Source organism: Podarcis bocagei (genome assembly GCF_964188305.1).
Source record: "Podarcis bocagei genome assembly, chromosome: 1".
Lineage (NCBI taxonomy): Eukaryota > Metazoa > Chordata > Lepidosauria > Squamata > Lacertidae > Podarcis > Podarcis bocagei.
The window spans coordinates 81,043,806-81,059,548 of record NC_138125.1 but is presented as its reverse complement, the minus strand read 5'-3'; the positions used below and the strand labels follow the sequence as shown (position 1 = coordinate 81,059,548).

At 41.4% G+C, this 15,743-nt stretch overlaps 1 protein-coding gene across 2 annotated transcripts in view; it reads right to left on the bottom strand.

Moving 5' to 3' along the window:
- Window positions 1–15,743, bottom strand: part of LRP5 (LDL receptor related protein 5) — a 123,959-nt gene that overhangs the window by 16,453 nt on the left and 91,763 nt on the right. For both annotated transcript variants that reach the window (XM_081197523.1, XM_081197524.1), the window contains exons 8-15: window positions 13,156–13,372; window positions 10,458–10,747; window positions 9,790–10,016; window positions 8,230–8,414; window positions 6,800–7,123; window positions 5,031–5,233; window positions 1,696–1,907; window positions 1,018–1,208 (exon numbers count right to left, since the gene is read on the bottom strand). In XM_081197523.1, the coding sequence (XP_081053649.1) occupies window positions 1,018–1,208; window positions 1,696–1,907; window positions 5,031–5,233; window positions 6,800–7,123; window positions 8,230–8,414; window positions 9,790–10,016; window positions 10,458–10,747; window positions 13,156–13,372 (1,849 nt within the window). The remainder of the gene's footprint in view (window positions 1–1,017; window positions 1,209–1,695; window positions 1,908–5,030; window positions 5,234–6,799; window positions 7,124–8,229; window positions 8,415–9,789; window positions 10,017–10,457; window positions 10,748–13,155; window positions 13,373–15,743) is intronic.

Genomic DNA, 15,743 nt, shown 5'->3' with positions numbered 1-15,743 from the left:
TGTGAACTTAAGTCAACAACTTAGGATCCAATATATTATGAAAATTTAAGGTAACTTGCCAGGTGCATATTTGCCCTTGGCAACCAATCTAAAATATTTTATTCTGTGCTGACAATATGGAACATGTCCTTTGCACCAAGTGTGTTTATTTATGCACAAATAGGAGAGAAGCACTATGGGTCGCATTAAAAGTGATCATGTCCAAATCAAACAATCATTTATGTGACTCATACTGCCTATTTAATAAACATTGCATTCTCTTTTATCCAGATACCCTTTCTTCTTTTCATTAAAGTAACAGGGTGGAGGAAGGATTTTATACCAGAAGTATCATTGTAAATGAGGCACATGTTGCTTGATCAAGCCTAATACTTCAGTCTCTGAAAAATGAAATTCTGCAGATGAACACATAAGGTGGAATAGGAACGTCAAGCTGCCAAAAATTGTCACAGTTAACATCCAAGCAATATCAAGTTTATGGCTGAATCTTTGCCAATATCTGTATCAGTTAAAAGTGCCACATATTTCTTACTAATCTCTGTCCAATACAACATTCACTTCATCTTTGTATTATACTATATATATGAAGCTTTCGTTTTGTAAGCAGATGTGTCCCAACTGTTACTGGAAACTCTCTTGCCCGCATTTATTTAAAATCTGATTTAGGTTTTTTTTATCATGGAAATTTATTTTGAAATAAAAGTGCAAGTGACAGAAAGGACAACTGCTTTATGATGATATTCCACCCCAGCAAACAATGACAAACAAGGGGGAAGAATGAGGGTGGGAAAATTAGAGTTCATACCTATTAACAGAAAGCTTCCATTACAGGAATCGGTATTACCATCTCAGAATTACGTTACGATAAATCAGTACCCTAGACAAAAAACCCTATTTATGATTTCTGCAGCTCACTAGAAAGGTTACAAGAGGAAGGGAAATAAAAAAACCCCGCAACGAAAAGGAAGACATCTAAATTCTTTAAACTATACATAATTTAAATGGAACAAAACACACCTGATAAATCACAGCTTTCAATTCGTTTGAGATCTGCATCTACCCAAAAAAGCTTCCCCAGTTTGTTGTCAACCACCAAGGCAACAGGCCGGAGCAAGCCAGTAGTGAAGAGCACCTCTCGTTCTGTTCCATCCAAGGCTGCACGCTCAATCTTCGGGGCTCGTTCTTGCATATTGGTGAAATACATATATCTGACAACAAGTAGGAAAACAGCCATAGAGAGTTAGCACAGTTTCTTAAATGGAAGATACAGTATATCATGGTATTCTTGCTATGGACCCTGACATGAAAATTTAACAAGTCTACATCTGAAATAGGACGTTACTGCTCAACTTCCAAGACTGATTGGTCGGTGACTTTGGGGGAGAAGAACAGAAAGAGGAAATCCCATTAACATTAATTTGTTTGCAAATTAAAACAAGCATGAAGCTAAATTAGAATGTTTCTGAGATTCCCACACACAACGTTTCAAGGGCTAAGGTTTAATACCCCGCAGCAAATGGTCTGAAGGCTTCTACATTTTCATCCTTGTCAGTATGGCCTGTTGACGCAGCCCTATGCAAGCTATTTCCCCAAGTAAAAAAAAAGGCAGGATACATTTCAGAATGTATGAAACGTAAGAAAGTGCCATATCATCTGGACAATCTATTAATTCTTACACAACAAAAGGATTCTCACCCTCGCTCAGCATTTACTACTATGGCCCTTGGCTTGTCATGGTCTCCCCGTAGCACAACTCCAATCTGCTCCCCACTAAGTCTGTAGACGTTGACCGTATTTGTGGCTTCACAGGTCCAGTACAAAGTATGGCTGAAAATATCAATACTCAGGTCATGTGGCTGCTTTTCTGGATTTTGGCTTTGGTTGGGAGTACTCATGACTGTGAAAGGCTGCAAGAAGATGACGAGGACATAAAATAGGAATAAAATGGGGAGAAAGAAAGATATAAACATAACAAAGTTAAGGAATGCATACTGTAAGGACAGTCTAATGAAAAGGGCACTCACACAATAAAGGAAATCTAAGTTGCTTAAGGAAAAATAATAGCTCTTTCCCCCCTTCACTCATACATTATAGTAGGCAGCCTCTTATAGATGAGATATTCCCAGCTATGAGAGAAATGAGTGGATATCTCTTTTGAAGAGAGTACCCACCACCCGCTATTCAAAGTAAAATCCTCTTATCAAAATCCTCTAAAAAATCTGATGCCTAATCAATTAACCATAGCAAACTTTCATGAACAACAGAAGCAGGTAATGGATGAGGCAGCAATACAGAAATATACAATTTGTATATTAGGACTAAATTGCAATCTGTTCCTTAATGATAAACAATGTGATTTGCTTAACTTATGTTGTCCAAGCATGGCTCAAATATTACCCAAACAGTTTTGGTGTAAGCAAACAATCTTGCAATTATATAATAAAATAAAAAACAACCATGGAAGTTTAATATCCAATTATAAACATTAAGGTTCATAAAATGCTAATTAACAGAATTAATTGGAGTATGAAGTAGCAAAAATAGCCAAACAATTAAAAGTACAATTATTTAACACCCATATGTCCCTAGGAGGTACTTCTTCAAACACTGAAACTCTTGCCTATGCTGTACAACAATCTGTGTCATAATAAGCAGCTTCCAATGTAATTTGCACCTAGGAAGGGCCACTAATAGGAAGCCATTCAGCAATTAACGCCTGGCAGGCATCCCTCAAAGAGCAGATCTGACACTATAAGGCCCCTCCTTACTACAAACAATAATTCATTATCTGGAAAGAAAATGCTATGGAAAATTCATCACATCAGCCTACATGATACTTTTTTTTCTTTTTTAAACTCAGCCTGCTTATAGGAATTCTTTGCCACATCTTCTGGGGTCTTTGAGTAAAACACACTGGAAATACAGGTCATCAACCACTTAAGAGGAGGGAGCATGGGACAACATTACTCTGCCCAGCTGTGGAGGGTGTAAGGTGTGCCATACTGAGGGGGTTATAAAAAATGCAGTTATAACACTGAGACCACAACATAGAAATGTATATTCTCCTCCTGCTTCCCTAGAAAAAAACTCCCCCGTCTACCTTAACCATGCTTATTGCATTATATTAGCACCAATATTAAATTATAGTTAAGGCTAATGAGGGTCCTGCCTTTCAAAAGATTTGAAGCCTCACAGAAGCTCCTAAGCAGTGTGGAGCTGGTGCACAATACAAGGAAGACTGGGGCAGAAAGAGAGACAGAAGCCTCATAGTTTTCTTGTGCATCCTAAGGTCTGAGGCAACAGATTCTGTACCAACAGATTATGTACCATCTTCATTCCTTCCACTTGTTAAGTCTATTTGGAAATAGTGTGGAAGGGTTTGTTTGTTTGTTAAAAAAACTACAAAATCTTTCCCCCACCCCACTTGCTTCACACAGGATTTCAATTTAGTTGTTGGTGGTACAAACCCTTGTTTGTGAGACAGTAGCTAACACAGAAGAGAGGCACAGGCAGACAGTCTAAAGATGTTTGGAGAACAAGGACGAACAAGCATTGATTGTCCTTCAACTTTCCCCCTGTATCCTTTGTGCAGAAGAAGTGGAGAAGCTTTTATTCATAGTTTGCATTTCATCAAATACAGAAAACTGTCCTGGTTATACAAACCATGGTTTCCTGTATTTAGACAAAATGGAAAACTGAAACTTATTGCAAACTTCTCATCTCCTGTAACATGTAAAGCAAGAGGTGGGTGGTTGAAAGGGGAATGGGGCTCATGTCTGTACTCAAAATAATAACCCATGATTTGTCAGCAAGTCTGAATCAAGCCCAAGATTGACATTTATGAATGATAAAAGTTCTAAATGATATACATATAACTCAAAACGTAATATTGTGTGCTTGTCAGTTTGGAATTGAAACAGAGTCACCAAAAACATATGGCAGCTATTTCAACATGCTTGAGGGATTCTCAAGGGGAGTAAATGATATTTTTAAAAAGGCCTTACAGCAGTGATGGCCAGATTTGGCCCTCCAGCTGTTTTGGGACTATAATTCCCATCATCCCTGACCATTGGTCCTGTTAGCAAGGGGTGATGGGAGTTGTAGTCCCAAAACAGCTGGAGGGCCAAGTTTGGCCATCACTGCCTTACAGGGTCCTCTAGACTTCCGGACATTTGGTGGCAGTTAAGCAGAAGAGAGGGAGAAGGGGTCTAAAGAACTAGAAAATCAGACAGGCTGTGTGAGTCTATCAATGAAGTCTAAAGCTGACAGCAAGTGAGACACAGGCCTGGTTTGCATGTCATGCTAAGCCAAACTATGGCTTAGCAGGACCGCGAAAGCATGTGGACTCCTGGAGAGAAGCTTACAGCCGCTTTGCTCTTCTGTGGTCCCTTATGCTGCAGCACCCAAGCTAAGCCATCCGAACCTGGGCTCGCACTTAAGCTCTCCCCAGTCTAACCACAAGCTGTAACCGAGGCTTGTTTTTGGCTAAGCGTGATGTGTAAAGCAGACCACAGAATGTCAGGGTGTCAGCTGAAGAACAACCACCGCCACCACAAGTAAAATGGAGAACAGGGGGAGGGCGGGAACTGGCCTGCTCAAGCTCCTTACATCATAAACTAAGTATCGGGGGAGGGGTACTAGGACTGGGTGGTTCTTCCCACTTCTTAGAATTATTAATGGAATGTATTGGAAAGAAAAGAAAAGACAGCTTTCCTCCTCACTTTTCAATAATTATGTGTTGCCTCACTATGAAACGCTCTGATTTGGGGCTGGCAGCTCTCTACTGCAGCAGGAGAAGGAATGCTGGGAGGGCATTGAGCGCAATGAAGGCTCTCTACTCCAAGGCCTCAGAAACACTACAGATTCCTTTCCCAGAATGCTTTGAGCCCCAAACAGGAGCCCTATTCTTAGAAGGTGGAGATTCTCTAGAATATCATATTACAAGTCTCACCTGCGATACATTTTTACGAAAACATACACCAACAGATAGACATATACCGTTGTTGTTGTTATTATTATTTTAAACTTACCTGAGTGCCATCATCTTTGGCTCTTTTAATAATATTCTGGCGTCCGTCTACCCAATAGATAAATTTATCCAATGGATCATAATCAATAGCCTTGACATTTCTTAGACCATGGATAGGAAGGATGATGTCTGGGCTCTGCTGGTCATCTGGTATCATTCGACTTATTGCAGTCTTCTGACTAAACAGTAAGAAGCTGCTAGGTGCTAAAAGAACAAAGAGAACATTTAACGTCATCATCTATAAATACAAGGATCGTGGCAAAAACAGGAAGACTCAAGAACTGCATTTGTGAAAATATCAAAAAATAGAAAGAAGCAATGTTCCAGCTTGCAAGTTTTACTATTGTTTTTGCACAGTTAACAGTTTAAGACTGTTAAAGAGTAATTTAGAATCATATTTTCAACTGGAACATAACTATCAGTCAGTATAGCAGAAGAGCAAATGATTCAACAATACGATTATTTTAGAAACTTAACTATTATGCCACTGCTCACAGAGAGAAAAGAAATCCCAAAACTTTTTATTTCACACTATAGTGCATTTCCTCCAAAAGGTAAAGCTGAAGTTATTGCAGATCTCAAAGTTATGTTTTTGGAAACCTCTGAAATGCACAACAGCTGCGATTAAGTCATAAGACTTTACAGTCTGTTTCAGGGAACTATGTTACAATATAATTGGTTTCAGTGTCTTAAATAGATCAGCTCCAAACCCCAGAGAACCAACCAGCCTACTCTCTATCACAAACAAAACAAAACAAAATAAATGCATAGTCCTTCAAGTAGATATGACTCTAAAAAGTTTGAAACAACCATTCACAATCTTTTTGAATTTGGGGATGGGGGGGGGCTGCTAGGCCATCCTAACCAAGCATACATTGGGGGAGTATGCATACAGACCATCACAAACAGCCATAATCATCCAGTTGGTTGCTGCATGCAAGTACTTATGGGTTGGAGTAAAGGCAAATTAAAGCCACCAATTTCTTTTGTGCTGCTCCACCCACCCATCACTCAACTTGGGAAGGAGCAACATCATGAGACTGCTGGGACTAGCGCTAATTCAAGGGGAAGAATTAGCACTTCATGATTGATGGAGGATGAAGAACCACCCCTGATCAGGCATGCAGGCTCTGTGGTGCTGGAAGGAAGTTAATGAGTCTGCCCAGCCTACCCTACAGCAGGAAATAAGTGGTTTCTTCCTCTAGCTAGCTTTTCCTTTCCAAATTCTTTCTTAGGATCTTCTACCTCACTCCAAGTTTCTTGCTTTGTCCTGCATGCACTTGAGCCAAGACTCTGTTTTAGTGGGGTGGGCTAGAACAGAGAAAGGGAGAGAGAGAGTACAGCCTCCAAGGGTGGGATGTTCTCCAGATGCTTCTGGCAGCATCAGTTGTTGATCCCTCCCAAATTTCCAACTCTTTCTCTCCCACGTGCATTTACATTATGTATTTCGATAGAATATGCATGTGTGTTATATAGTAAGCCTGCAACTTATGCGCATTTAACTTGCGCACATTCAGCATTACATGTGTTGCAAAAAAAGTGTTTTTTTAATTAAAAGGGGGCGGGGTTCTGAGGAAAAATTACTTTGACAATCCCAATAGTAGTACAGAAACACTTAAATAAATAGATACACACACACACACACACACACACACACACGTGTGAACACGGCCAACATGTACAATGAAGTCATGTTTGTGAACCAAGGGCTCGCTACGAGACAATAGTTGCAAGTATTTTTACAACTGCAGAAAAAGGTAAAACACATACAACTGCAGTTCCGGCTGTTGGGATCCAACGTGTAGTGAGATGCACAGCCACAAGTATAGCCATTGGGTACAGCCAGGCACAGCTGCCCACAGTGCCCATTGTTTTGTACACAGTCGTTGAAGCCATCTTGCCGCGATGAGTGGAAAACCAATATATCCATCACAAAATCCAGACGTCCCTGAATTAGTGTCCGGTTCCTCCCATTTGTCTTGTCCGCTCTTTCTATGCTGTGAAGGTTCCAATCTGTCCAGTAGATGAAGTCACTGTACTGAGTTAGGCCAAAGGGATGAGGTAGATCATCAGCTATTATTTCCCTCTCTTGTCCTGAGGAAACATGAACATATGTTGTTAATAAATGTTAAAAAAATGAGAATTAGGTAGCCAAATGATAAAAGATTAATTGCGGGAGATAGATTTTAACTTTTTCTCTTTTTTTGCTTTCAAAACATACCGTGTCTAATTTGGATGCCACAAGGATTTTAAATGATCACCAATGACCTTTTAATTACCATGAAGGCAGGTTGCCCATCACGGCCGCTCTACAATTCCCAATCCCCCAGCCCAGGAAAACCTGCACAATATTGCACTTTGGGGGGAAAGGACTGAACTAGGTTTGGAACTCAAGAACAGTATTTATTCTTGAACATTCCCAATGAGTGCTTTGGTCTCGATCTCAGTCTCTCTCTCTCTTTCTCTCTCTCTCTCTCACACACACATACAAAAACACATAAATAAAACCATTTGGGATCTACTAGCTCAGCTTCACTTAATGGAAAAGCCTATTTTCAGGCAAACCCCTCTCCCTGCACCCGATTACAGCCTATATTTTGCTGCAAATGCTATTCTGAGGATGGGCGGTGAATGTATCAAAGGAGCTACTTCTTTGATTGTTTAACATACTCTTGGTTTTTGTATGATTTATATTGTAAGAACTGTTAAGAAGAGCTGCTAAGAACTATAAAATCTGACTGACTGAAGCTACAGTTGCTTCAGATTTTTCTTTCATTTCACAGGCCAATGCTTTCAAATATTTTAGTGGGTTTTTAAAATATATATCTTAAAATACAAAGAATATTTAAGAATTTTAAATATGCTCATATATACCTCCAAATTAAGTTTTACACCAAATTATAAATTCACATAAAGCTTACAAGAGCGTTTACAAGGAAGTGAATGATATTGCCATTGCCCAGTTTAGCAAATCAGAATAGTTTTTATATGTAGCATGTTTTCTTCAGTTTGTTGAACTGAGTATCTCATTAAATGTTGATATTAAAACTAACGAAGACACATATAAAAATTAAAGCTGAAGCCTGGAACTCTTGGACTGAATTTGTGTAATTCCTGGTTTAAGAGAATTCTGCCACCTAATTTATATAGAAAGTTTTCTGTACATCACATCTGATATTTTCCAAATAGAGGCATACTACCGAGCATATTTGATGATTCGATCATGCTTGTGTCGAGGTCAGTCCAATAGAGTCTTTGATCTTCATAATCAATAGTGAGATCGTTGGCACGGCCCACTTTATCCACAAGAGTGATGCTGTTTGTACCATCCATGTATGCCCGAACAATCTTTGGTTTGCCACCCCACTCTGTCCAATACATGTACCTGCAATTAAAAATCAGAACAAACAATAATTAGCTGCTTAAGCCATATCAAGACAATGTACCTAGACCTTTGTTTACTTCCAGACATTTAAAAAGAAAACAACACAATGTATTGTGAGTTTTGTAATAACTGATTTTAGGTGCTTATTAACTAATGATTAACAATAGTAACTGAACTATGCTGAACACTTAGACAATACATATTCTGTTTCAATGAGTATTTCAGAAATTTGAAGATTCCTATCAGCTTGAGTATACGAAATAGCATTCAGTATAGACACTGGTTATCACAATAATCCCAACGACGTTTTACAGAACCAACATTTGTGTAGGAGCATTCAACCTTTTGATTTCTAGAGAACTCAAGAGTTTGGAAGCAACTGGATGACCCCTTGTGTATTTTACACCCTTAAGTCTAGAGCCATAAAGGACCAGCATTCTTGTGACTATATAAGTAGAAGTCAACCCAACCCAACCAAATTGATTTTCCTTGCGATTCTTTAGATCTTCCTTCATAACTTAAAAGCAAATTTCTCAGAAATTTCTGTTTATTTATGATATGATAACATTTTGTAACCTGCTTTTTACTTCCATGAAGAACTGTTAAAGCAGTCTGCATAAGAAAACCAACACTACATTTAGTATTGGTACTCTTTTCATAAATTATTCTCTCTGGGATTATTCTGGAGCAGGAAGATGGGAGGTTGTGGGAGAAGTCTATGGTTGGTCAGGGGCTGTGTAGCTGTCAAAACCATTTTGTGCATCCTGTTGGAATGGAAAATTCTCCCTTTCATTTTAAAAAAGTCTTTAAGCCTAAAGAAAAAAACAGGAACATGAGAACCTAAGAAGAGTCTGATGGAACAGGCCAGTGGCCCATCTACTCCAGCATCCTGTTTTCACAGCCGCCAACCAGATACCCATGAGAAGCTGACAAGCAGAACCTAAACATCACAGCACTCTCCCCAATGATTCCACCAACTGGTTTTCAGAAGCATACTGCTTCCAACCATCGAGGGAAAGTATAGTCATCATGGGATGAAACTTAAGATATCAGTGAGACACTTAACTGGAAGGCAGATGGACAACATCTTCACAAGCCAAGAAAAAAAAATTAAGGATAATGTTTTTAAGACCATTTCATAATCTTAGGGACATCTTCAACAAGCAATTTCCAACTCCTTGATAATACCAGCTTGTCTGAAAGACTCCAAATAGTCAGACAGGAACCACAACCCAATAGTTGCCATATTATAACAAACTATTTGAATTGACAAGACATGTGTATTAGCTTTGGCCCCTAACCTCAACATGTATAGTATAGCATTGCCTATTACTGTTACTATGCTGGGGGTGGGGGGAGGATAAAGCTTCCTTACCCTTTAGATGGATCAAGAGCTAAAGACCTTGGGTTGTCCAAATCCTTCCACACCAGAACTTGTCGGTACAGCCCATCCAACCGCGCCACTTCAATTCTATTGGTCCCAGTATCTGCCCAATAAAGGTTCTTCCCCATCCAGTCTACAGCCATTCCTTCAGGGTAATCCAAGCCAAACTCAATCACATGCTCAATTGCACTTCCATTCATGAAAGCTCGGCTTATTGTCTACAAAACAATTTTGTTGAAATATTACAAGCATTCAGGAACACAAATTAAATTAAGTAATATCTCACTTACTAAAGTTATTAGTGAAAAGAAAAATATGTATTAAAAAAAAATTCATGGCACCAAAGCAAAAAAACAACAACCCCACAACTATTTTAGAGACATTATCGGAACAATATTTATGTTCATATGCATGTTCTTGTAACACAATTTACAAACTATTTACACTTCCTGATTTCCACATATACATCAAACAGATTTATTAAGCTCACGCTAGAGCCCTTAATTTTTTTTTATTGCTTTTCATTACATTCACCCAAGTGTTACATTTTGTAAGACCTACAGGACAAATTCATTTATTATCAGACTACTGTTGTGGAGGAAGTGTACTGAAACTAGGTGCATACAAAACGATCTGTTATATTCAGATGCCATGAGTACCTTCAAACTAATATCTGTCCAGTAGATTCTGTTGTCAGACACATCAAAGTCTAGCGCAGAAGCTTCCTTGACACCAGTAAGAGGAATGGCTACGTCGTTATTGTTTGTTTCAAGAGAAATCCTATGAATGGCTGCTCTGCTGGTGAAAACAAGAAAGGCTTCTGGAATGATGCAGGTCTTCATGTCACTCAGCAGCTCCAGTCCAATGGGACAGGCACATCTGCACTCCTGAGGGGTGAAGAAACACAGGTGGCTGCAGCCTCCATTGTTCTCGGCACATGGATTTGTACCTGGAAAGGAAAACAGTTCTTTGAAGAAGAAAACTTGGCTAAGATAGAATGTCATGTACCCCATGGCTATAGACATTGGGGAGGGAGGGAAGGGAAGAAGGAGATGGGAGGAAAGCTCAAAAGTTTCTCCTTGTGCAACAGAATGTTCTCCCCATCCTCTACCCCATGTGCCCCCTAAATCTATTCTTGGGGAGTGTCCCCAAACCCTCTAAAGCAGATATGGGCATGACATGGGGGGGAGTTGAAGGATGAAATCCTCCCGGGCTGGTGCAAATACTTGCACTAGCCCAGTTAGTTGAAAACTGCCTCATGTGCCCAAAATGACCTCAAAACAGACTCTATGTCAACTCAATGGACCTGTCTTCTTAGGAGGAGTCTGTCTGAAGAAAGCTGCTTAAAGGATCGTTCCCCACTTGTTTATTCGTTCCTATTAGAGAACTAGTTGAAATGTTCACCTCAGTCATGAAACCATGAAATAACTAGGTGGCCTTAGGCAAGCCTCCACTCACAACATTGGAACAGTACCAACCTACATTACAGGGTTGATGTATGGATTACCAAAGCCATATATGTGTAGCACTTCTGGCTATGAAAATACCCCCCCCCCTCCATAATAAATCCTTACTATGTTATTCTGAATTGACGTTCCTGTCTACCCTGACATGATGCAAACATTTGACTGTGTACAGAAAGGTCAGTGAAATGTCCCACATCATTCCTAGGATAGCTCAGTTGGAAGAGCATGAGACTCAGGGTTGTGGGCAAAATATTCCTGGTCCCCTCCAACTCTACAATTCTATGTTTGACCAATTTCAGCTTCCAATACAGATGGGAAATATGCTCCAGTTTCCATGTAGCCCTCACCACTAAAGGTCTTTTACTACTTTGGCAAAATAGATCCCTCATACACCTTCACCAGCAGCCCACTGTTATATTTAGTATCAAAATTATTATTATTGCTGAGTTACATACACCAAAACTGATCCACTTTTTTGAAGTGCAACAGATTCCAGGTCAACTGGAAAATCCTGAACACCCTGGAGACAAGAGTGTTAAGTTGCATTATCACAAGGCCAGGCTTGGAAACTGTCTTTCCTACAGCCAGCAAATACGACTCCAAAGCATACTCTGCCAACCTGTCAAAAATGGAGGGCAGGCCAGCTCTGGATCCAGCCCAGTGGCCAAATCCAGTTCCCCACCCCTGACCTGTAAGGAAATGTCAACATAGGAAGCTGGGTAAGTGCTTGGCTTAGGCTTTGTGGAGGGGATAACGAAGTGAATAAAGAAGCTGCAGAGTGACTCCAGTAAGGGGGGAAATGCTAGCTTCACAAGTACAAGAATAGGGTGAAACATGAACTCAGTTAATAAGTAAAGACAGGAGGCAGGCTTTCACATAGGAGCAATATAGATCCTTCTATCTGCAGACATGAAGGGTAACAAATGGTCGCTCTTTTCAGACATCATAATTAAACTGAAAGCCTCTCTAGACATAAAAATAGGTCAAGAGAGCATAATAGAATCTGCTGCTAATGATGTGTGCCTTTTGCCACTAAGCCTAAAATGGGAAGGTATTACAAGTGGGTATGCTTTGTGGCCTATCCAGTGCATCTCTAAAAAGCACACTTGTTTCTCATTTGCAATGATGCACGACAAATTACTCATTTTGCATCATAAATATAAACATAGAAAAGTGTGGGGGGATTTATTGAACTTCCCCAAGATCAGCCCACATAATCTTTTTGGTCATGGACTGGGCAGGAAGCTTCCTTCCCTTCACAATCATCTATGCATAACTTGCTAGTAGAGAGGATGGAAATAAGATTTGAAAAGTGGGGTTGAGCAGGGTTGAAGGGAGCCTATCAATGCTCGAAACTCCTGATATCAGCCACAAAAAATTATATAGGGAGCAAAAATTAATCAGCAGTTCTCTCTTCCCAGGCCCTCGATCTGCCATGGTCCAATGGTATGATAATGCATGCATTTTCCCCTTTGCCACCAAGAAAATCCCTGGCAGCCTGGAAATAGCACACAAGTGAAAGCTGTTGGGCAGCCAAGGAAACATATTTGGGTGATGAACATACCTGCCACTTGCTTTGCATCATCCAAGTAAAAGCCCCTGCAATGGGCTCAAAACTGATGGGGACCAGAAGCGTACTCACTCCCTCACTTCATCCCCAAACTCACTGCAGGGGATGGGTTAGGCATGATTCTCATAAATCTGACAGCTCTTGGGACAAAGAGGAGACTTCCCCAAGATCCCCTTTTCTATCAGACAAGGAACTCACAGGATTCGACCAATGCAAGTTTGTCTTCCTACTTAACACATTAACAAACTGACTATTGCTTTTACTGCAAAAGTTATTATTATGGAACCCAGCACAAATCAACTGTACGTTGTCTTCACTTACCAACAGCTTTAGTGACACTTGCCGCTTTAAGGCCCATCAGGTCTGGCAACTGATCGATGATTATGTCCCTACTTGCCCTTATTTTGTGAACTCTTTCAATGCTCCGCCTCTGCCAGTCTGTCCAGTAGATGTAGTCACCCAGCAAAGTAAATCCAAATATATGTGGAAGTTTATCTTCTATGAGAGTTTTTCTCATGGTTCCATCCATGTTTATTACCTGAAAAAGCATGAGAATATATAAACAGTCCAACTACAATAATTGTTTGATCACTCCTTAATAAGAATTGCCTTGTGGGATCAGACCAAGGTCTATCTAGTCCAGCTTTTGTGCTTTTAGTGGCAGTCAGTTGAATTCCTCTTGGAGCCATACAAATAGGTCAAGAAGGGAACTGCCTTTCTGTTTTCCCAAAGCTTGTCGTTTTCATTGCAAAAACTTAACTGGTGAGCAAGCAGCAGAACAAACAGGTGTCAGCAGAAGCAAGTGAGAATGGCTGACGGAGGCCTTTAGGTCAAACTCTGTGACTGCATCTGTATAACTGTTGGCAGAGCATTTAACATATCCCTTGTGAGATAATGGGTAAAACAGCACATTGTCTCTTTGACAGTTTCCCTCTTGCAACGCTGCTGGAGCTCTAGGCAGCTGGGCTGGAGAGGAAGACCTTGTCAGGGAAGGGGTGAGCAAGGAAAGGAGCCTGTTGCCAGGCAGTGACAAGGGACAGAAACATAGAAGTCACAAGGCAGCCTTTTAGCCGCATGAGCAGTTTTGTTTTTGAACTGCTTTTACATCGTGTCTCTGTAGACAGGTGGGTAGTGCTGAAACTCAACTAGGAGGTTTTTTTTATTTAAAAAAAAAAGAGTATCAGATTTTGATATAACAAAAAGCTACCGTATAAGCAGAGATTGACAAGCCAGCTTCAAACCATCATTTATGATCCTCCAGTTAGCGAGCCTAGTGAGTCCGGTTCTGATGAACCACAGTCAAGCTAAACAAACCATGATTTAGTGTCAACCCTAAACCAGGCCTTTTATTTACAGTATTTGTTTTCTTACATTTTCCACATTTCTTCAATCATGCAATCCAAGGCGATATGCATGTGGTTTCCAGGTGGTTCCCCTTCCAGGCACTGACCTGCTCGCCTTCAGCAAGGTGGCTGTCTCATGTGCCTTCAGGCCACACTTTGAAACAATTACCTGGAAGTTCTTAAGGTATGCAAAACTCCTCTTGAATTTTGGCATTCTTTGGTTCATGTTTACTGTTGAAGCATTATGCCTTATGTTTCAAAATCAATCACTATGTACATCTATGCCTGTCAGGGAACTGCCATCAGAGCATCAGGTGGTGGAGGGACTCAGGCAGGATGAAAGAGACTCAACTGCTGAAGCAGGGACCAGCAGGGGGAGGAGTGGGTCTCTGAGGGAATGCGAGCAGGAGGGAGGGCTCAGGGAGGCTTCCAGCGAGAACAGTGGAGAGGTATCGGAGTCTCCCATAGGGAGACCCATACCTCGCAGGAAACTGTCACGCCGTGAGTCCAGGAGACGCGTTTCCGTTAAGGAACTTCTTTGTTGGAAACGCTTCCGCAGACAGCCACTGTCGGACTCTACTAGTGACTAGAGCAGACATGTCTGAGGAGCTCCGTCACACACGGAGGTTTGTGGGGGCGCACAAACTCTGAGGGAGCACGTTTTCACGCACAAGCAGCTAATCAAACCCTCACAGCAGTCCGACAGTCTTTGTACGCTGCCTGTGCAAGAGAAGGCATCATGAGCGAACCAACCGGAACCGGAGGAGCAGGGGCTGGAGCTGGTCCAAGCTTGGAAGATAGATACCGAGCGTTGGAGGTTCAACTGGCCCTGCAGACGGCGAGGCTGGAGGAGAGAAGGGCTCAGGATGCAGACAAGAAGGGGAGAGCCACTCAATTCCCCAGAAAGGTACCAGGATTGGTGCAGAAATTTGGGGGGGACCCCAAGGACTACCATGCTTTTAGGACAGAGATGCAATATGCCCTTAATGTGCAGTTCGATGAGTTCCCTGATGAGGAATCGCGAGTTGCTTTTGTAATTGGGCATCTTGAGAAAGGGGCTAGAGACTGGGTGCGACCCCTAATGGCAACGCACAATGACATACTAAAGGACACAATGAAGTTCTTTCGTGCAATGGATATCATGTTTTCCAGCGATATTGAGGAAGGGGTGGTGCGCAGACAGCTAATGGCTTGTAAGCAGGGGAGTCGATCTGTCCGTGAATATTGGACTGAGTTTACCATGCTGATTCACAGACTGAGTTGGGATTTATCGGCGGCACCCGTTCAAATGCTATTTGAAGAAGGTCTTTCTTCGGGGGTGAAAGACGAGCTGGCACGGAGCCCCAGGGCGGAGTCTATGGATCAGCTGACCAAATCTGCGCTGACCATAGGAGCGCGGCAGGAGGCAAGAGCCTTGGAGAGGCGGGAAGGGAGAGGGGAACGTTGGAAGGAGTTCCGCATTCCAGACATTCCTGAGCCAGCTTTCCCGCCGGCAGAGCCGATGGAAATCGGAACAGCGCGCGCGCGCGCATTTTCAAAAACCAGCGAGGGAGCTAAGAAGGAGGG